Source organism: Gopherus flavomarginatus, chromosome 12 (genome assembly GCF_025201925.1).
Source record: "Gopherus flavomarginatus isolate rGopFla2 chromosome 12, rGopFla2.mat.asm, whole genome shotgun sequence".
Taxonomy (NCBI): Eukaryota; Metazoa; Chordata; order Testudines; family Testudinidae; genus Gopherus; species Gopherus flavomarginatus.
This window is the reverse complement of record NC_066628.1, coordinates 36,748,516-36,771,612: the sequence shown is the minus strand read 5'-3', so window position 1 is coordinate 36,771,612 and position 23,097 is coordinate 36,748,516. Positions and strand designations below refer to the sequence as shown.

General features: G+C 47.3%; 1 protein-coding gene across 11 annotated transcripts in view; it reads right to left on the bottom strand.

Moving 5' to 3' along the window:
* The window catches only part of EXOC7 (exocyst complex component 7), a 31,066-nt gene extending 20,047 nt beyond the window's left edge, over nt 1-11,019 (bottom strand). For 8 of the 11 annotated variants that reach the window (XM_050919301.1, XM_050919303.1, XM_050919302.1 and 5 more), the window contains exons 1-6: nt 10,855-11,018; nt 5,847-5,912; nt 3,945-4,129; nt 3,069-3,174; nt 1,123-1,345; nt 269-436 (exon numbers count right to left, since the gene is read on the bottom strand). In XM_050919301.1, coding sequence (XP_050775258.1) covers nt 269-436; nt 1,123-1,345; nt 3,069-3,174; nt 3,945-4,129; nt 5,847-5,912; nt 10,855-10,914 — 808 coding nt within the window. In that variant the 5' untranslated portion in view covers nt 10,915-11,018. Of the gene's footprint in view, nt 1-268; nt 437-1,122; nt 1,346-3,068; nt 3,175-3,944; nt 4,130-4,865; nt 4,949-5,846; nt 5,913-10,854 lie in introns of all 11 variants that reach the window. The other 3 variants (XM_050919309.1, XM_050919310.1, XM_050919305.1) reach the window with 2 other exon arrangements.
* Nucleotides 11,020-23,097: the final 12,078 nt, after the last annotated feature.

Genomic DNA, 23,097 nt, shown 5'->3' with positions numbered 1-23,097 from the left:
AAGAGATGAAAGAGGGTCTATAATCTAGGAGCTTAACTCAATGTGAAAGTCCCCGACAAGCAAAAAAGTGTTTGCCATTCAACTCCCATCCACCCTGCTACCTCCAGAACAACTTTTATGACTAGATGCTACCCCATGAGATGGAGAGGCACAAAGGAACACTCTGGTCAGTGAGAGACACACCCACTACAAACAAGTGGAACAACATGCCCAGCGGAGGTTCTTTAGCATCAGGGCAGGACATTGATCCTTAAATTCTGGAACTAACCTGGTCTCTTGATGGGCTTTTTGGTTGGTGTGTCCTTCCTCTTGTTCTGAATGGCAGGGGAGTACGGGATGCCTGTGGAGGAGCTGTTCTTACGGAAATGCTCCTTCAGACCTTTGATGGAGCGGTCGAGCTGGCTGGAGCGGATTTGGTAGTAAACATTCATGAAGTCTAAGGAGAAAAGACAAAGGTATAACTGATAATCAAACTCGGGGCATTCTTTGCACAATGAGGATGCTGTTGCTGGACCTTTCCTGAAAACAGACTCTGCACAAAAGAGACTGATCTGCTTTGACTGCGGTCCCACATTCCTGCCTATAGATCTGTTCTAGGGATCTTTTGCTTTAAAGAAATTGGATTCTACATTGTAAACTCTTTGGGGCAGGGAGTATCATTTGCTATTCTCTCTATTTAACAGAAGGGGAAAACTGAGCACAGAAGGATTAAACGACTTCCAAAGGGTTATTATAAGCACTACAGAGAAATAGGATTTAAAAAGAATGATAAAATGGGTTGTTACAAGGAATCTGATTTACAATACTCACCTAGAAAAATGCCTTTGACTGACAGTCAGTTCTGCTTTGCTACCATTCTTTGTCAGTTTCCAAAGGCAATGTGATCTCTTGGCTGGCTAGCTGCAGAACTATTCTGAAAACAGACCTGACTGCTGAGAGGAGAGCTAGCTTACTGGCGGAGTTCCACAGTGACACAGACAGCCTTCAGTAGACAGGTTCTGCTCTCAGCAATGTGCAATAACATGGCTGATGGAGACCACTGGAGTGATCAAGATGAGCAAATATGTGATACATGATGTTTGTCTCAGAGATTGGCTCACTGAGGGGTTCATTTTAGTTTACCTTGGTTTCTTCCATACTCCACCAGCCAAAGGGAGATACGAACAGTGTCCTGCAAGACACTCTCAGGGAGGTGTTCCAAAATCATATCTTCCTGCGTATCAATCTCATCATCCCCGCTGATCAGATCCAGGATGAGGATCGGAGGAACTGGCTTGGTGTGTCGCGTCATCAGACTGCGGAATTCTGACTCCAGAGATTCCTTCCCCCTCTCAAACAGGGATTTCTGGGGGAGAGAGCAGAGACAGGAGAAACAAAAGTGTTTCTGAAACTTCTCCCAATATCTTTAAACATCATCTAATCTCCAGTGTTCCTAAATACTGTGTACCACTGACATCTGCTACCAAATGCAATGTAGCCCATTGCCAAGTGAGTTTTAAAAGGTAAGGAATTTGGAAAAACAAAGTCAAGGAATTACTCTGCAGGGAATGAGGTTTTGTGCTGCTCAGCTAAGGGAAAGGCAATAGCTATTCAGAGGGAGTTCTAAGCATTCACAATGATCTGGAAAGATGGGGTCACATTCTGCTGTCAGTTACACCACTGCAAATCCAGTTCAATGCAATTACTCCAGGTTTACAATGGAGTAACAGCAGATCTGGGCAATGGGATCTATAATAGGAGGTCTTGAAAGAGAAGAGGAGTGACATTTAAAGAGAAAAGCTGAAGACTGCAGCAAGGATAACGCATAGAAGGCTGCAGTGAGTATACAATTTCCATCCCTTCTTTCTGACCAGTGGCCCAGCGTTAGTGCTTGGAATAACTGGTTCTGAAAGTACTGCCTCACCAAAGCGTCTATAGCCCAGGTAGCTTAATAGAAGCTAAGTTAAAAAAAAGGAAAATCTTATGAATTGTTCTGATTCCTTTCTTGTTTCTCCCACAATGCTTCAAACAGGACAGTTTTAGCAGCTGAGATCTCAAAGTGTTAGTTAGCAATTAATGCTTCATGCCACGTGAAAGCTAGAACTTCAAGCTGCTTTCAGATAGTTAGTTAAGCCTTCTAGCTCTAACTGTTCATGTGACAGCAGCTGCTAAAATAATGCCAGAATTTAAGTGGTAGCACAGAGTGGGAAAGGGATCACAGGTGGTGGTGAAAGAATTCAAGATGGCAATGAGCATATGGGATTAATTTTAGAGTTGATACAGTATTTGATCTATTTTAGGTACTTATATGACCTCCATTACTGCAGTATATGAATGCTTCATAATCTCCAGTATTTATCCTCACAACCCACCAGGAGGCAGGGTAGTGCTATTATCCTCACTGTAGAAATGGAAATGAAGGCACAGAGAAGATAAGTGACTTGCTCAGGGTCACACAGGGAGTCTGCGGCAGAGCAGGGAACTGAACCTGAGCCTCCCAAATCCCAGCCTAACCACTGGCCTATCCATCCTCTCAGTATCAACAGAGCTAGACACTAATCTTTCATGGCCAGGATTTCTAGAAACCCAAAGGGAGTTAGGCACCCAACTCCTATTAAATTCAAAGCACCTAACTCACTTGGGCACCTTTGCAAACCCCAACCTATGCTGTTTAGCAAAGCTCAGAGCTCTGTTTTCGAAGTGCATGAATGTTTGTTTCTTATCCTGGGGATTCATGGGCTACTGGACTATTACCTCACACTAGCAGTGTTTCATAATGAACCAGGGAATGAGCATAGCAAATCCCGGGTGTTGGATTAAAGACATCTTCTATCTTTGCTAGGAGTAAGAAATAATTTAGGCGCATGCAAGGTACACGCTTTCAGCTACTGTAGGTCTCATTGGTACAGAATCCTAGGAAAGCCAACAGTAAGGAGGTAAAGCATTATCCTTGCTAACAAATCTAATCAAGATCCTAGCAGAACATTCCTACAAACAAACCTCACTTTGCCACTACCTGCCAATATGCTGCAGATGCCCGAGAAGCAGATGCCCACACAATGCCCTTGGTTTTAAAGCACACTACATACCACCCGGTTCAGTTCTGGGCTGTCAGGATTGTTGTCCTGGAAATATTCCACAGCTTTCTGGATTCTGGCCATGCAGCCCAAATACTCCTCTAGTCTCCCCGTAGGGCTGCAATGGAAATAGCGCACATATGAGAAAGACATCAAAAACCTCAATGCTGGTTGGAACAAAACCAGTGAAGACCTCAACTCCATTTTCTTCAGTCAGAGATTAAAGGGAATTTTACAACTGCCTCCACTCATCAACACCTGAATCCACTAAGCAACTTGGAAAGGCTCACTTTAAAAAGACCTGATTCAAGCAAAACCAGCAGCCCACACAGCAGTCCATTACAGTATTCCACAGTGCTATGAGACTGGAGTCAGACTGCAGCTTCTCACTTCCCAAGCCAGCAATTGCTTCTTTGATATTTCCACCATCATACTCAGCCCTTGGTGGGGTGGGAGCATTTCATATAGCACCACAGGAACCCCTCTGGGCAACCCAAGTGCAAACAACACTAGCTCCATAGAAGGATGCCCATCCAATCCATGTTGGCTGGAAAGATGGAGGGAACTACAAGGAAGCAAAGTGCCTCTAGAAAATTTGGAGAATGGGAAGAAAGGAATGAACACAATGGATGGGAGCTCCACACAGGGATCGAGGGCAGAACATGTAAGAGGACCCCAGTGTAGACATGAGAGCAGGACTTTACCTTGAGGTAATGCTAAAAGTTGAGGCTGAGTTTCCTTTGGGATAAGCATATAGGTATGTAAAAAAATACAAGGAACAATAACAAGATTTTTGTGGAGACCTGCCCAATCAACTGCTCTTATTCAAAACAGCCATGAGAGAAAGAGATCCAGTAGAGGAAAGTAGGGTCCTGCTACTTGACTCACCCTTCCTTTATGATCTTCTCTGTGTCCTTAGCCACATGGTAATAACTAATGACATGATCCAGACAGGACAGAGTCTTCTCAACATTCTCCTGCAGGCGTTGTAGATTCTCTGTCTGCTTATGCACAGGGATGATGGAGTTCTCCAGCTTCATCAAACGGCTCTCAAAGGAGGAGAGGATGGAAACCTAAACCCCCCAAAAGGATCAAACAGCATAGAGTATTTCCTTCCACATAAAATACAACTGTATTGTGGGCTAGTAGTTAGAGCAGGGTACTAGGAATCCTGACTCCCAGCTTCTATTCCTGGCTCTGCCACTGGCCTGTTGTCTCCTAGAGCAGGTCACTTAACCCCGCTATGCTTCAGCTTTCCAATGTGTAAATGGAAGTAATACTTACCCACCGCATAAGCATATGGTATTTAATTAACATTTGTACAGCACTCAAATCATCACATGGAAGGTGCTATGGAAGTGCTATTATTTGACAGCCTAGGAAACCTATCCAAAAGGAGACAAACTGTAGGTGCCTAGGTCAGGGAAAAGGCTGAAGCAGAGCCTACCGAATTCTCTGCTGGATTGCACTGAGTACATGTGAATGAATTTTTACAATGAAGAAGCCATTTGACTGATGTTCATAGCCCTGCTCTGCCATGGCTATTTGGTTGCCAAGAAACTCCAACTTTGCAACCTACTGAATTGGCAGGCAGCTGGCCTCAGCAAAAGGGGATGTTATGGAGGAACAAAGTTCATCAAAGCCCTTCCTTCTTTCTGCCAAGATCACCTCTGTCTTGTCTTGGTTCAGCCCGATCTCTCAGCCTTCCCAATATCTAGCTGACTTCAGTTCCTGGGCAAAGAGCAGCTGAAGCCAAAACTTAGGCAAGACAGAGGGGATACTGGCAGGAAAAGTATGTCACAAACTCACCTCCTCTATATCACCCCCTCCGTCAAAGATTCCTGCCATCAGATCATCACAGAGGTTTACAATGTTAGTGTTATTTTGGACTCCTTGAAACAGCAAAACAAAAGACAAAACAAAACACAAATCCACCTGTATACCAACCAGTTAGACTCAGATCTGGCTACAGTGATGCAGATTCAATTACTGAAATTCAAAAGTAGGAATAAGGAGTGGTGGTGGTGAATTCATTAGGCACAGAATGCAACAGCCCACCTGTTAAGCAACACAGTTGCCCATGAGCACATCAACGGCTCCTCCCTGTGCACGGGCTCCCTAATTCATACCAAATCCAAATCTGGGCCTATGTTCTGATGCGATAGATCAATCATCTCTCTCTCCACAGCCAGGATTACTAACATCAGCCACATTCCACTGGCACTACAAAACCGTCAACCAACAGGGGAAGGCTTGTGAGCTTAGGAAACAGATCTTTCAGAGAGGAGCTGGACCGAGGCTCCAGAACTCACTACCAGATGAGTTCAGAAAGATCACTGAGTACATTGTCTTTTCAGAAATAAGGGCAAAACTCATCTTTTCAACTTAGCTTTTCAATAGCTCTTCACCCCTCAGCCCTGAGGCACAGAACATTGGCTGTTTTCCGCCACTGGCTGGCGAGAGAGTTTATTTCTATTGTCACATACTTGGGAGGCACTAAAATACTGAGATGAGGAGAACCATATATAAACCTAGATAGATTAGATCAGACTGAAGGATCGTTTGAACCCACATTTCCAGAACTGACAAGCGTGTGCCCCAACACACTTCGTAACCTTTCCTCTTTCTTCAGATTAGCTATCTTGAGGAAGGTATCAACTGAACCCACAAGTTCCTCGAATTGACACAACCAGAGCTTCCAAAGAAACTCTCAGCAGAAAAAGCAACAGAATCAGAGACCAAGCAAAGCATATCCTAAATTTTTAACTTAATTTACGGGACTCTACTTACCATGTTTTTTGTGAGCTGGTCACTTTTTTCAAGGCTCTCTCTTATAAAGGACAGTGTTTCTTCTTCCTGTCATTGGAATAAAGTAGAATTCATCAGTTCTGCTTGATAGGTGAATTTCAAACCTTGCCCAAAAGGGTCAATGAATACTTCTGTGCATTTTTAACTCCTGTTAAAGAAAATGGCAAGTAATTTAGGTTGAGTTTAAAAACACACACCTTTAATTAGAACAGAAAACTTAACATGATATAACTTTTTTTTATTTCAATAAAGAGGCATCCTGTATTTAGACATTTCTCTCTGGTGTTATGAACTTAAACCCAACAAAATAGTGCTAGTGGGTGAGAATCAACTGATAATCTACATACAAAGTAGCACCAATTTAACTATAGGTTTTAATTTGTTTAAAATCAATTAACTTAGTGTAGCAAACACTTTTAATTCAATTTAAATATTCTTAAACCGAGCCAAAATTTGTAGTGTAGGCCAAGAGTCACCTTGCATCAACCTCGTTATGCATGTGACTACACTCAAATTTGTTGCCCACCAATGTAAGCTCCCCATTATGACAAAGCAATAAACACCACCACCCTGAATGGCACTGAGCCATAATCAATGTACTGTGGTCGACAGTGCGAGCGTAAACACCGCATGACCTATATCAATCTTAACAGCCCTCCAGCAGCTTCCCACAATGCTCGACATTGACCGCTCAAGTCATAATTGTGAACTCTACTGCACAGGGGCCACAGAGACCCAGAATCCCCACATTTTCAAAATGCCTTTCCTTGAACTCCCAGCTTGGCAAGCACACCTAGCAGCTCTCCCTTGTTGTGTGCAACTGCCCAAGTGAACATGCTGGCTACACGCTCATGACACACTCCTGCCTGGAGCAGACAGGATGTCCTGGATCTCCTGGGCCGGTAGGGAGAAGAGGCTGTGAAGGCACAGCTATGGAGCAGCCATAGAAACGTGGACACTGGGGATACAGGCGAAGGGGTATGACAGGGATCAGCAGCTGTGCTGCATGAAAACAAAGGAACTGAGGTAGGCATACAAAGCGGCCAAGAAGGTAAACAGTGGATCTGGTGCCAAGTTGCACACCTGCCGCTTTTACAATGAGCTACAGCCATACTTGGCAGAGACCCACCAGCACCTTGCAAAGCACCATGGATACCTCAATGGAGCTTGAGGCACAAACCCCTACCATGACCAGCAAAGAGGAGGAGGAAGAGGATGGAGGACATGTGACCTGGTGGTCCAGCTATGCTGCAAGCCAGGAGCCATTCAAGACTTCACTGTAGACTAGTCAGTCCTGGCAGCCAAGCATGGGCAAGCCCAATGCATGGGAATAAACCTCAGTTGTGTAAATGCATTTCCCATTACAATCTTTCAATGAACAGATGGTGCCTGACCCCAGTGTAGCAGGACACAGGTAGCAACTTTTCATTAATTTACTCGTACTAGAAGAGGCAACAGTTCAATAGAGATCAAGTTGTAATTTGCTTTTCATTCCCCTCTTGGGTTGGGAGTGGGGGGCCTGCGAAGCAGTTTATTCATGTACACAGGGATGTCCCTTGAATCCTGCTGAGCGATCTTGATGAAACTTTCATGGAGGTTCTCTGCAATCCTCTTCTTAATGTTTCAAGGGATGGCAGCCATCTCTCTTCCTCCGTGGTAGGGCGCTTTCCCATGCCAGTCCACAGTGACTTCGGCAGGCAACATTGCAGCATACAGGCACTACACAGGGCACCAAACCACACTACTGTTGCTGACTGTTAAAGTGCTCTTTACAAGGCCTCTCTCACCCATATAGCTCTGCACTGGGCTTTTCTAACTGTAGTTGTGTCCGGCTACTCAGAACAGTGGCATGCAGAGTTTACCTCCACCCCAGTGGCAACATTTCCCTCTTTGCTACACACAACAGGCCACAAACAAGCAGATAAAACCATTGGGATATTTTTCTCACTGAGATCCAATCTTGTCAGTAAACAACATCAGCATACCTTCAATCTACCAAAAGCACATTCAACAGTCATTCTACACCTGCTGTGTCAGTAGCTGAATCTTTTGGTGGTGCTGTCAAAGTGGCTGGTGTATGGCTTCATGAGTCAAGAGAGCAAGGTGAAGACTGTGACCCCAAGATCACTATTAGCATTTCAACATTGCCAGTGGTAATCTTCTGCCAGTCAGGAAAGAATGCCCCTGCCTGCAGCTTTCTGAGCAGTCCTGTGTTCTTAAAGATGCGAGCATCAAGCACCTTCCCTGACCAGCCAACACTGATGGCGGTGAAGTGTCCCTGATGATCCACCAATGCCTGCATAATGCTTTTGTTGAGTTACTCTGTGGCAAGGTGAGCTGGTGCCCAAATAGGGACATGCATGCTGTCTATTGCCCACTGCTGTCCAGGAACCTCATTGCTGAAAATCAATCTATATCCTGCACATTGAGTAGCAGGAGACTATTAATGATAGTGCACAGTTGCATGACAACAGCCCTGCTGTGGATTTTTCCAAATCCAAAAGAATTTCTCACTGACTGGTAGTCATCCGGCATTGCAAGCTTCTACAAAGCAATCACCACACACTTCTCCACTGCTAGTGTAGCTCTCATTCAAGTGTCCCTGCGCTGGTGAGCAGGGGTCAGCTCGGCATACAGATCCATACATGTGGCCTTTTTGGATCCGAAAGTTCTGCAGGCACTGCTTATCATCCCGAACCTGCATTACGATGAGCTCCCACCAGTCAGTGCTCGTTTCTCAGGCTCAGAAGCGGTGCTCCATTGTCTGCAGCTGCTTCGTGACCACTGCTGACAACTTTGAATGAATGTTCAATATATTCCACAGCAATTTGTCCTCCACCAAACTGTCATGCCCCCAATTGCTGTGGGTCTTCCTGAAGCTCTACAAATACTGGAGCATCATTCATCCTGGGTTTGCAAGCTCATAACCAGCGCAGAGCTGCGCTGAGTCCATGCTTCCATCAGCGATGATGGACAGTGAGAAGTGCCGCATGGGTGTGTGGGATTTTTTAAAAAAGCTTGAAAATTATGGGATATGGATGGCATTATGGGATGGAGAAAGTTGCTTGATGGAAACTTGACCCCTTGCTCCCGGCCACCTCTACATGACTCATTTCTGTCCCAGGATGTATTGCCACAATTTCACAAAAGACAACAAGCAGGATGATGTTAAGCAGGGCTGGCTTCAGGATTTTTGCCGCCCTAAGCAGCAAAAAGAAAAGAAAAAAAAAAAAAAAAAGAGAGAGAAAAAAGCCGCAATCACGATCTGCAGCTCTACCGCCGCAGCTTCAGTCTTAGATGGCATGTCCCTCACTCCCTCTTGGAGTGAAGGACCAGCCACCAAATTTCCACCGAAGACCCGGATGTGCCGCCCCTCACCATTGGCCGCCCCAAGCAGCTGCTTGCTGGGCTGGTACCTGGAGCCAGCCCTGATGGCAAGTTGCTTATTGGGATACCTGTCCATGGTGCACCACATTGTGCACCTACCCAAGCACTTTCGGGTGAGTATGTGCAGTGATGACACCAGGAACCAAGTATGAATGCATACGAAAGATATACTAACTGTGGTGGCTTTAGGCTGACATAACTTGTGTCAACCAAAGTTTGCAGTGTAGACATGGCTTATCAAGTTAGTTTGCGCCTGTAAATTTAGGCAACAGACACAAATTAAACCATTTTTAATCTGATAAAATTCTGCCCACACAGGGGTTTGCACCAGTTTAACTAAACTGATTTAACTCCAGGGTAATCAATAATTTGTTGACCAAGAAATTTGGACCTTGACAAAGCTATAATCCACATCCAGACTCCAGCGAAAACAGCAACAAATAAGGATAATAAAGTAAACAACAAAATTTTGTGGTTCGTTCAAAAGCATCTGGCAGTCCAGGTTTGGCCCTAGACCCACCTATTGACTACCCCTGGTTTAACTGATCTTAATTCAACCGCTGCAAGTTGTGTGGGCAAACAAGGGTAGGGAACAAGAGTGAAAATGAACTGTCAATTGTCATTGTCTAGGATGAAGAAAATGCAAGAAGTCATGAGAAATGGTCTTCTCTTTGCATGGGAAGCAACCCTAGAGCCTGTGGAGAGCTGGAATCACTCTAGGGATGGTGTCTATAGGTTAGTCTCCAGCTGGGGAAAGGACAATTCTCATGGAGGGCATTCAGGGCCCAAAGTGGGGGAGGGTCTCTCTGGAGAGGGGGTGTCACAGGAGTAGAGCTGTCTAGTCTGGTTCTATGGGAGCAGGGAGGTCTCAATTCCAGGGAGGTCTACCTAGTGGTCTCAGTTCCAGAGAAGTGGAGCAGGCAAGGGAGGAATCTGGCTCCAATGAGGGTCCCCTGAGCCCCAAGACTGGGGAACGCTCTGGGGTGGGTATCTTAGAGGGGGCCAATTCCAGGGGAAATGGAGCTGTGTACTGAAAGAGGATCTGAGATGGTAAGGTAGGGAAAGGTCTCTTCAGGGGGAAAAGCTGTTCCTAGGACGCGGAGCTGTCCAGGATGAGGCATGGTGTCTAAGATGTGGGTGGGTTCTGGGGAGAGTCTCCCTAGCGCAAGTCGGTTGCAGCGGGTTGAGGTGTCCCAGACAGGGGCAGTGCCGCCCGGGAGTAGGGTGACCAGATAGCAAGTGTGAAAAATCAGGGCAGGTGGTGGAGGGTAATAGGAGCCTGTATAAGAAAAGGCCCCAAATATCGGGACTGTCCCTAGAAAATCGGGACATCTGGTCACCCTACCCGGGAGGAGGCGGGGGTGGTTGGAGCTGCCCGGGGTGTGTGTGTCAGGCTCTAAGGGAGGAGTCTTTCAAGGGGGCTGGAGCAGTCCAGAGGCGAGGAGTTTTGGGGGGAGGGGATCTCTTAGGAGGAGTCTCAGGGTGGGGGTGCAGCTGTCCGGGGGGACGTGTGGCGGCCCACAGAGAGCCGGACCCCTGCGGGCTTGCCGGGGAGCGAGGTGGGGGTGCCTGGGACTCCCGGGGACGGGCCCAGCCCCCCTACCTGCTTGAGCTTGTCCTCTATCTCCCTCCTGCGGGCGGAGGCCTCCCCCGGAGGGATCATCCTGCCCCGCCCTGGCGCCGGCGCTGCCGCGGGACTGCTGGGAACAGCCAAGGGCCACCGGCCTGCCAAGTACCCCCAACCCTGCCGCGCCCGCCGCTGTCACTTCCCCGCCCCCCGCTTCCGCCTTACGCCCACAGCCGTCAGCACCACGCCGCCATGTTGAGCGTGGCAGACGGTAACGCGCCGGCGCCCTTCCACAGGCAGCCATCTTGAGTGTGGTGGGAATCAGTACGCATGCGCACTCCAACGGCCGCGGCTCCTCCCGAGCAGTAATACACATGCGCTCCTCCAATGGGAGCCATATTAAGAGTGGCAAGCAGTGGAATGACTCCTCGAAGACCGCCATGTTGGGAGTGGCAACGGTCTCGGCATATTTAGTGTTGGGCTGAGAGGTGGGTGCATCACTAGTGACTAGGGTAGGGATGAGGAGGAGGCACATATTGAATACAGCAAATTTGTTATTACACCCTCTGAACCATATCGCTCTGCTTCCTGCTAACAGTGTGACTGGCTGTGGTAGATCACTCTCCTGCACCTATATTCTCCACTCCATAACGCCAGTTTAACTATTCCAGTGCAGTTTCCCCACAGTAATGGAGTGGGGGATCAGGCTCAAAAGATCCTGCAGAGATCTCAAAAGCCAGTGCCCGTTTTTAAAAGATCGTGTCCCCATCAGTTACACAATTAACATTCTCTTCAGTTCACGGGGGTAGTTATGTGACTATTAAGACATTTTAGGATCAGGCAACCTTCCCTTTTAAAATACCAGTTGAAACTAAGGAGGAGAAATGTTCACTAGTGATTATAGCAGGAATCTGGGTAGGGTGACCAGTTGTCCCGATTTTATAGGGACAGTCCTGATTTTGGGGGCTTTTTCTTATATAGGCACCTATTAACCCCCACTCCCATCCTGTTTTTTTGCACTTGCTGTCTGGTCACCCTAGATCTGGGAGTTAGAGCTCCTGGTTTCTTTTTCTAGTTCTGCTACTTATTCGGGCACAGTCACTTGATCTGCTTTTGGCTCTGTCTACCCAAGCTCTCACTTTGTTCTTCAGTTTACCCTATTGCAAAGTGGGTATAATACCACCCTCACAGACATGTCACAAAGATTCATTAATACTCTTTAATTCTCCAAAAACCATGGATGGAAAGCGCCATCAAAGTGCAAAGCTGTATTATTAATATCACCATGTGTGAGTTGTCTGTGGCACTGCAGCTACAAAATGGGCAGCTAAAGGCAGGGTGACCAGACAGCAAGTGTGAAAAATCAGGATGGGGGGTGAAGGGTAATAGGAGACCATATAAGAAAAAGACCCAAAAATCGGGACTGTCCCTATAAAATCATGACATCTGGACGGTCACCCTAGCTAAAGGCCAGGGGTCAGGATTTCCCCCTCAGTGCTTGGCTACTGCCACGGAGGCACACAATGACAATTTATGGAGGCTACACACTGTACTTCCTCCACATGGAGATGAGAGTAAGTCCCTAGACAGTATCTCTCATTTGGGAGTTAGCATCAGCACACTCACCTTTCTTCTCTTGATAAATCTCCTCTCTGAGTGGCTTGCCTGATACAGAGATGCTCAGAAGATACTATGGTGAGGAAGGGTGCAAAAGAATCTAGCGAAAGTACACATATAAGGACAGGTAGAAAGCATCTCCCAAGAGCATCTCATGGACCTCTAGCAGCAGGTCATGATTCCTTCAGAGCCTTCCAAACTGAAAGCCACACAAGAAACACACATCAAATCCTGGCACTGTGAAAATGAGAAGAGCAATTTCAGTGGTACAAAAGATCCGCAACATGCAATGAATTCCCAGAATCATTAGTCTGAGAATGACGTGTAAAATGCAGCACATCCACCAGATGTCCCCAAGCACCAGCTTTCCTCCTTTTGTTACTTAGTAGGGGAGAAAAAGGGGGAGTTGTACAGTAGAGCAGTGGTTCTCAAGCTGTGGGTCAGGACCACAAAGTGGGTCGCGACCCCATTTTAATGGGGCTGGTATTAGACTTGCTGGGGCCAGAGACGAAACCTGAGCCCCAGCCTCACTGCCTGGGCCAAAGCCTGAGCCCCACCACCCAGGGCCGAAGCCTGAGTGCTTCAGCCCTGAGTGGCAGGGCTCAGGTTACAGGCCCCCCTGCCGGAGGCTGCAGCCTTAGGCTTTGGCTTTGCCCCCACCCCTTTAGGGCAGTGAGGCACTGGGTTTGGCCCCCTGCTCCTGGGGTCATGTAGTAATTTTTGCTGTCAGAAGGGGGTCGCGGTGCAGTGAAGTTTGTGAACCCCTGCAGTAGAGTCTCTAGGGCTAGCCTGGAACCAAAGAGAGGACTTTCCAACTATTAACCAGAGCAGCCACAGGGGGAATATTATTTTAGGCAACTCGTCCAAGCCAATCCAATCCTCCAATACCCTTCACCCGTCGTGTGCAACATGTGCCAAATGTAATTTATTTGAGGCATTCCTTTGGGGGTGGAGGGAAAGGTCTTAATGCCACAGAGCAAGGTAAATATCATATCATAAGCTATTTAGCAAACAATAATGCTAATATACAAGGAAGTGGGAACTACATTACCTGGCTGGGAAGTCATTGACAGCTAGAAACATAGCATAAAGAGGGGAAATTCCCCACGTTGGTCCCTGATAAATTAATCAGCACATCATGGACTACCCACTTTCCCTGAATCCATTACTGGGGAAGGGAGCTGTATTGTAATGATTAGAAGGAAGTCTGAAGTGTCTTCTGTTATCAAATCAGAATAACAGCTCTTTGGAGCAGGGACTATAATTTACAGTTTGTTTATACAGCACCTAGCACAATGGAGCTATGACTTAGGGGAGGCTTCTAAGCAATACAACATTGTAATAAAATAAAAATTAATATTTTGCCCTTCACAGCATCTCATAATGCTTTACAAATAAATCACAGAGTATCACAGGTTCCCAGAGGGTAGGAATTATTATCCCCATTTTACAGGAAAAACAGAGCCAGAGAAAGCTTAAGTGACTTGCCCAAGGTCACATAGCAAATCAGTTGCAGAGATGAGGATGGCACCAGGAGTTCTGACTTCCATTTAACATCTCCCAGCTCCAACCATTAGAAAGCATTACCTCCCAACCAGAAAGGGCACCTTGCCCCATAAGTATCTAGCTTCTGTGCTCCACAGGGAGCAGGGTACAGGAGTTAGATTTATTTGCACAGATGATGCCAAACTGTTGGCACCAGACTCACTTGCTGCCCTCATACTGCTCCCAGCAACCAAGAATGTTGCCGTTTATGGGGCGTTGCTCTTTCATCAGGACACCATCCAGTCGTTTTTGGTTGTTTGCTTTTTTATTTTATTTGCAGCTAGTAAAACCCTCTTAGAATCTTGAGGGAGAAGGGAAAAGTCCCCTTGCCTTTTTCCTTCAGTTGGCAAACATTGATTTCCCCGCCCTGGTGTTTTGGATGGAGCTGAAAGTAAAACAGGGGCTGTCTTTGTTCAGCGACAACTTCAGCATGTATTACAGAGCACCTTATCTTGCTGCAGACAGCTGTGTTTGTGCACCCGCTTCACTGAATGGGATGTGTACAACAGTGTGTTTTGCCTGTGAAATTACCCGGCTGTGACCATGCAGACATGGTGTACAGGCTCTGCTGATGCTCCTAGTTTGGAGTCTTCGGCTCTATGTATGTAGGGAAAAGAACCTCTCTCCAGCCCTCTCTGCGTGGTTTGGTGCCCGCATCACGTTTCAGCTGCTTCATATTGCTTCTGCAACAAGCTTTATCCTACAGATATTTGAGACATTAATGGGAACACAGAGATGTCAGATCAGTTCCTTTCCCCCCAAATGGCTGCTGTTGATAACAGCCCTTCTGCCGCTCTGGCTGCATAAGCAGCACCCTTTATGCAGTCTCTTTCAAAAGAAAGCAAAAGCTGAAAGGGCTACTGATGAGAGCTTTCGAAGTACCATCCTTTTTCTGCACCATGCAATGATATTACTGTATGTTTACTCCCCTCCCACTGTCCCATCACCTCCCCCTGCCCTCCACTAAGGGACTTGAATGCTAGAGGTGCTGGCTAGACTGTGGCCCCCTTGACATCAGCCTTTTGTTTGAGGATCTTCTGAACAGAGCTTTATGTCTGTCCTGAAAGGCCAGTGAAAAGGCTCTGTTCACTCCCTGTGGAATTATTTGGCTATTAAGGGAAAAGGTGAAGCTGGGGTCAGATGCCAGAGAGAGTGACAGAGGCCATTTCTCAGGAGTCGACCCTGCCCCCTGCTCGTGGCCTCCTTACTAGGCAAGCTTGCTGTTTTCATTGTAGGAAGGAATTGAATTTGTGTTGGAGAGTTTGAGATGGAGAGTTTGGAGCTTCTGAGCTGATCTTGTTTTCACAAAGCCCCTAGGAAGCACCTGCCAATAATCAGTCTGGCACATAATCAGGCAAGCGTAATCAGTAAATGGACAATGACCAGATAATCACAAATCATCGATAAATCACCAGCCCAAAGACAAATCACAGATATAGCACCACATCAAAGATAAGACTTCAGATCAAACACTGAGTGTTGGTAAAACATGCTTTCATTGAAGAAGGAACAGCTAAGGAGTTAGTAAAAACATCAGTTATTTCTAAAAAATGTGAAATTACAATATGAAGGCTGGGGCACTGGGTGGCTCAGGGGATTTCATCTCCAGGCCTCCAGATTCAATCTGTCTCACACTGGTAATGACTGAAAGCTGTCACCTTCGATGGCTGTTCTGTGGTCTATGTGAAACAAGTCTCAGTCCTGTTTCCTGGTGCAGGAATGGCCCCCCCACAAACCAAACTACTGTCTATTGTTGTCCGACTCAGCAGGGAGAGCAAGGACTGCAGGGCCCGTGAGGACTGAACCCCCTCGGTGCATGTGGATGTGGTTGGGTGGGGCAGCCTAAACTATGCAAGAAATTTCAAGGAAAAGATTTCAAGGGGTTAAATATAAGGGTCCCAGCAAAGTGACAATAACCCCTATTGCACCTGGCACATACAGGCAGATTAAGTGCTGTGTCTGGATTTCACGCTGGTGAAAGGGGCCCGCCGGACAGACCAGGAGAAGAAACTCTTCTTTCCACAAAACAAGCATGGCAGGGCAGCAGCAGTGCCAGCTTCTCCCGTGCTGGCCTGTTTAAAGGAGAGGCAAGCAGGGAAACTCTCCCTGTACCAACCAAGGAGGAGGGTGAGCTGTGGTGATGGGTGCATCCCCCAAACCAGGGCTTTCAGATGAGGAATGGGAGCTGTACTCCCACTGCACCCCCTTTCTTAACACCTGTATATTCCTGACCCTATGAGACCCCCTGGTCTGAGAGGGGTGTTCAGTCTCCAGGCTCCATTGAGTATTTGGCTTCTGCTGTTCTCCAGCTCGTGGCAGGGCCGAGTCCGAATGGCAGGCAAGGATTCCAAAAAGGGAGAAGAGCAAAGGCCGCCTGTTGCCATGGCCTATCCCCTTTTCTCTGTCTCTCCTCAGCTTTGTTCTCCAACCTCTTGCGTGGACCAACCTGCCAAACCACCCAAGAGAGGGAAACTCCTTGACCACAAGCTTCTACCTGCTTGGCCAAGGGGAAGGGGGTGGAAGGCCGGGAACACAGTTATGAGGCTGAGCCTGTTTTGGATCCATTGTCTCCTGAGGAGGAGAGGCATGCAGGGCAAGAACTCTGGGGAAATGGGAGGGGGAGGAGTGAGTAAGGCCTACATGTTTCTTGAATCTTAAAGGAGGAGGAAACACTATAAAGGCCAAATTCTTGCTGGTGCCCCAGCAACGAAACTGCAGTTGCTTGTAGGAATAGGAGGTCAGGGGTGGAGAGTCAGTGGAAATTGAGTGCCCCCATGCTGGCCCCTCTAAGAGTCATGGAGAAGCCACAGATCTTCCATGACCGGAGGGGGCATTGCAGGATATGCCCTAGAGTGGTCTAGAGGTCAAGGGGCTTGATCCACATATCAGTATGTGGCAATGAGCCAGCTATGGCCTTTCTGCACAGCCTCTGGGTCCACTTAGAGGCCTGAGGGGATTGGCAGCCTCTTCTACTGGAGCGGGTAACTGTTTGGGGGCTGGACTTGCAGGCCCTGTATGAACAGTACCCTTAGGGTGACCAGATGTCCTGATTTTATAGGGACAGTCCTGATTTTTGGGTCTTTTTCTTATATAGGCTCCTATTACCCCCCACCTCCATCCCGATTTTTCACATTTTCTGTCTGGTCACCCTAAGTACCCTACATGACCACACAGGTACCCTGGGCCACCAACGGGAAGCAGGAAGTACCAGTGCCTGCTCTGGAAAGATTTCCAGTCCCTCTGTTGGTCAAACAGCTGTGGCGTTCTAGTCTGGGAACATCGTTAGAACCCATTCCCATCTTCAGTGCAAGATTGATCAGATGCATCCTAATGATGTTTTCCACCAAGGATTTTCTCAATAATGAGCTGCAGTATTTAGACTACTTTTGTCTCCATGAAAACTGTCCTGCAGTTTTGCAGGGGGCAGGACTCCTCCAGGCACCTCTTCCAGTTCGGTAGAGCAACTGATACTGACTTGAGAGGAAACTTTCTGCAGAGTGAATGAAAGTAGGAGACACGTTGATTCAGAACTGGCTGGGGCATGTCAGCAAGGGGGCTTCAGCAGAATGCCAAGTCATCGGGGAAGCCTCCTTATTACCAGACAGCATGAGGGGGAGAGGGAAAGAGCAGCCCTCCTTGTTATTGCAGGAGTGGGGGCAGACTAGTCCAATTAAGCTGAATAATAGTACTGTGGGGCCTCTGTGGTTGCTTGATTGCGGTGCAGGGAACAGAGCTTTCCAGTCTCACTTCAGAGCAGCAAGACAGGTGACCGTGCGCACGCACAGCCGAAGCGGCAGGATTGGGAAACAGGAGGAAGTAAACAGAGAAAATGGTTCTGAATAAGAATCTGTTCCTCGGTATCGTTTGGCCAGGGCACCCGTTGTGCAAGAGTAACGATTTTGTTTGCAGAGCGTGTTGAACAAAGATAGAATTGATATGCTGAAAACGTCACTGCCTGGGATGCTGCGGTCAGATCAGGGCTCGGTAGCTCTGATCATGCTGTCTGGTTCAAAACAGTTACCTCGTCAGGCTACTTAAAGGGCCCCATAGCTTAGATACAACTTTTAAAGGTAGGTTATAATAGCAAGTGTCATAGGCACAGGGAGGCAGGAAGAAATTATAATATTTTGCACTTCTCTAGCATTTTCCATCCAAGGATCTGATGGCACTTTGCAGACATTTATGAATTCTGACCCACAGGAAGGTATCATTAGCCCAGTTTACAGCTAGAGAAACTGAGGCAAGGAGCAACGAAGTGATTTGCCTAGAGCCACACAGTAACTCAGTGGGAGAGCTGGGAACGGAAGCCAGATTTCCAGTGCTCCCTCTCACATTCCGAAGGGCTGCTACGCAAAGAATATAACTTTGATCAGAATCAGGCAAAACAAACGAAGTATTCGTAGCTCCAGAAGTGAATGGTTTCCTACCCTTATATTATGGTTAAATGTCTTCCTAATATCATGGAAGGATTCTTGCTTAAAACTGATTACTTCTTTACTGCAAAATTAAATATGCTACAAAAAGGGCTGCAGTTCCTGTAGGTCCTACACACACAACAATATAAGCATGCTGTAACGGCAGAGGAGCACGTGTGGATAGATAGAAAGATATATGTGAAATTTGACGATGCTTTTTTGAGTGCTGAGATTCCAGGTTTCCCAGTATGTTACAACAAGGAAAGATTGCAGCACTGAGAAGTCTACAAAAGGCTTTTGCATTTGCTGTGAGAGAGGAGAGAGAGAGAACAGAGTCCAGAGCAGCCAGGATTAACATAAAATTACAAAACCTTCATTATCGCTTGAAGGGACGTCCCACACTGGGAGCGCTCCCCCACCTCAGATTCCTCCTCCCCTTCCTGTGTGACCTCCTGATGCCCTAGAATGATAGAACGCGTGGGAACAACCTCCCCAATGCCACCAACCACTGCCTCCCCATGCCCGTCTCCCCACCCCCCGTCTTACCCACAGACAGAGAGTCTATTCTCTGTTTCATTGGGTCATCCAGATTTCACTTGCTGACAGGGTTAAAGTGTGTGTGTGTGTGTGTGTGTGTGTGTGTGTGTGTGTGTGTGTGTGTGTGTGTGTGTGTGTGTGTGTGTGTGTGTGTGAGAGAGAGAGAGAGAGAGAGAGAGAGAGGAAGAGAGCGAGCATACAGGTGTGTGTATGGGAGTGAGACAGACAGACTGCATGCGGGAGTGCGTCCATGAATTTGAAGGTGCAAGTGTTAGAAGGGAACCATCCTTCCTGTTAAAGTCCCTTCTGAGATCGTTGTTTATAACAACATCTCACTGGAAGCTTGGAGCTATATTCAGGCAAGGCCAGGCACCCATAACCTCCTCGAGGTGCTGAGCCCCACACATGGGAGTGCAAGTGATCACCAATTCGGGGTTCAGACCTGTCTCACTCAGGGAACTTCTACTCTGGAGCTGGAGGTGTAATTTCCAGCTCAAGGAGACATACTTGCGCTAGCTCTGTTCAAGCCACTGTGTTATAAATGGAAGTGTAGCCAGGGTGGAGTGAGAGGGGAAAGGGGCTAGTGTTCGGAGTATTATCCCAACAAGAAACTAGGTATGTACTCAGGATGCCAGCCTGTCCTGCTGCTTGTGCCACTGCAGCTACACTCTGCTTGTAGTGTGCTAGTGCGATCAGAGCTAGTGCAGGTATATCTGCTCGAGCTGGAAATTACACCTTCCCGCTCCAGTGCAGACTTACCCAGGGGCTCTAAGGGCTCTAATCCAAAGCAGACAGAAGACAATGGATGAAGGATCAAGAGATGACCAAGTCTCCTCCACTCCCTGCTCCAAATGCTGTAGTTAGGATCAAGAGTCCCCTCCCCACTGGCCCCCATTTACAAGACTTAGGGACAGAAGAAGCAAGAGACGTCAAGCGCTGGATAGAGCAGATGTAAGGAAGGAGCAGAATTACAAAAGACTGGTGCAGAGGGGGTGTCCCAAGGCAGCATCATGATGGGACAATGAGAGAGCAGCCTTGGCCTGGGAGCAACCGCAAAGTCCAGAAGCTCAATATGTAATGGCTGCTGGCTCACTCGCTAAATAGTTTCCCCCAGACTTAAGCTCTGTACAGTCTTTCTCTTCAGTCTGGCTGGCAGAATATAAATAAATTTAGTGCTGGTGAGATTTGCTAGGTAGGCAGCCCTGGAGAATGTGATGCACAGGGCAGGCACAGCATAGGCAGCAGTGCAAGCTTCCCACTGCCCCATCTCCCACTGAACTCTGGGCAAGAGGGTGGTGCAGTTGCCACAGCACCACAGTGCTTCAGTCCTGCTGTGATGGTGCATTTCTGGGGAGGAACTTCATCTCTGGGAAATGAACTGAGACCACAAATTCATTGACACGGGAACCCGAATATGACTGAAAAGGTAGTGGGTTTTGGATACTACTGACCTGGACTTAAACTGATGAGCAGTAAGCTGCTGAGAGAGGCCATGGCCAGTGATCAGATCACTTGCAATGGATTCACTTTCCTACTCTTTAAAATTTGGCTGGGACCTCTTCTTCCAGCGTGGTTTAGACAGAAGACCCTCAGTGCTCCCTAAGTGTGGGATTTGCGATAGCTATTATTCTGCCATATGAGCAAGGGTGGAATAGAGAGCAGGATTTGGCACACTGGCTCCAGGCAGTTAAATTCTACAATTTCTTGGTGTAACAATTCCCTCACCATGGGCATCCAGTGGAGGTAGAAGCCCAGACCTTCAGCTGAAACACACAGGTCTCCATCACTCCATTACAGAGATAGAGGAATGACTTCATGGCAGTAGTAGTAGGCAGTTATCCTCTTTGTGGATCAGGCACTAGAGGGGAACACAACCTATTTAGCCGGAGTGTTACCATCAGTACCGTGGGCTCTGAGTGACTGGTTAGCAATGGGATCCCTCAGGAGAAGCTGAAAATCCATCATTCAAGGCCCAGCTCCTGTGCTCATTGAAGTCAAAGGTAAAACTCCAGCAGTGGCAGGATGAGGCCCTGTATGTGGATTGGCTCTCTATGACAAAATACTCTTGGCTGGCCCCTGAGGAAGACACCAGGCTGATATCCCAGAATGAACCCCAACTAGTGCATTACAGGCATAAGCTGTGGTCTCCCTCCCTGCGCTTTATTTGCCCAAGGAATTATTGTCCTGCTGGGAAAGCCTTCCATCTAAACTGATAGCTGCCTGCATAGTGGTCCCTAAATGACTATTTGTAAATGAATGATCAGGATTAACTAGCCTCTGCTTTACAGTGTTTACTTAGTGTTCGGCCCCCTGCAACTCTGAATCCTCCAGCTATGCTGTCCAAGGTCCAGGGGCACAGGCAGATCCCATCAGCAGGCAGAGATGAAGGGATTTGGGGGGCTAGAAATAACCCCTCCCCCACTTGCCTTTCTTCTTAGAGGCCGGTTTCTGCTAGGGTTCCTAGGACCACCAAGAAGCCAACCTATACAAGAGAAGAATAAGATGCTAATAACTGCCCCAAATCCCATGTGCACAAGCCAAGAAAGGTCTGTAGGTCTCCGATCCAAAATGCTATGGAAAGAAATTCCCCACCAGACTTGAAAGAGAGAGTTTGATATTACTGGTTGCATGAGTGTGAGTGAGGGCAGGGTCCGGTCCCACGTGCAGAGTAGCTACCGCACATGGTGCTGCCTGGATCTTATGTTAGGTGAAATGCTGAATCACAATGCCCATCCCTGTGCAAATCTATGTCCCATCCTGAAGTGACCCAGAGGGCAGGAAAGGTAGTCCAGGATGACCTTTCCAACCCTGATATCTATAGATCAAGCAGACTTTGGCATCACAGTAAGGGAAAGCAAATTTCAGACAGCCATAGAGATAGGTGTTTATTTTCCTAGTGTCTACAGTTTTAAAATAAACTGCTTTGCAGAATGGGGTCCAAACTGCCAGCTCTTCTCATTCCTCAGCTTCATCGTAACCACTGACTTATCTGTCACATTTCCTGTCCTGTGGCTGGTGCACACATCTCATTGCATTGACCAGGCAACAGGCGCCAGTAGATATAGAATTAGAGGGGGAATCAGGAGTCCTAGGTTCTATTCCAGTCAACGCCACTGACTTATTGTATGACCCCGGGCAAGTCACTTCATCTTTCTGTGCCTTAATTTCCTCTCTTGTAAATGTGAGACATCGCTGGAGGAAAAGGATTATTATTTCCCATGTCCACTAGAGCCTCCTTTAACACTTGCCCTTTGTTTTTACCTGCTGGTTTGTTTTTTGTTGTTGCTAGTTCCAGAGACTGCGGCCTGACCTCACACACAAATTGCAACCTAAATTGATACCTGCTGAGTTAAGAGGGCCCACCCAATGTAGTGGCATCAATTTAACTAAATCAATTTAGCAACAGATCAGTGCAAATCTTGTGCATGGAGCAGGCCCATGAGTCAGAAAGGGAGAGAGGCAACCAAGATCCAGTCATTTGGGGTTTCACAGGTTGAAATCAACCCCATAATCTTCTATGGCATGATTGTTGGTTATATTCAAGCCCCTTTGCAACATCCTGGCAGCACAAAGGTGCTTACAGTGACCGTAAGGTTGGCAGTGTAAAGGTTCCTTAAAGCATGTAACCGCGAATCAGGCTCCTAGAGTTGCCAGAGCTTCCGTTTTTACTTGAGTTCAGTCATAGTGCTAAAGCTTCTGAGCAACGGCAATCTATTGTCTTATGTTTTTAAAAAGTACCCTGTCTGTGCATGGTGCCTTAGAGGCAAAGAGAAGAACAGGTCCCATGCAGGGTGCATTTTGGAAGCAATATGCAAGGCTGTAACCATGTGACTCTCACTGATGCCAAGTGGAGTAGGTTCCAATTTCAAGGAACAGCAGAATAAGGCAGAAAATATGGGCTACAGTTTTATCCTGTCTCTATATTGCAGGCAGGCAGTGCTTGGATTTGCCTCTGTCACACAGGAGCTCCTGGCTTTTGAGCATGGAAGGTTCTGGGTGAAATTCTGGCCCTAGCGAAGTTTTGCCATTGACTTCCGGGGGACAGAATCTCCTCCTCTTTCTCTCTCCCAGGGTTTCCTATCGCGCCCCTCACCATAGCGGCTGAGTGTTATGGCAGGCTCCTTTAACGTAACTGTAAATCACGTTCCACCTAGCGGAGCTCAGT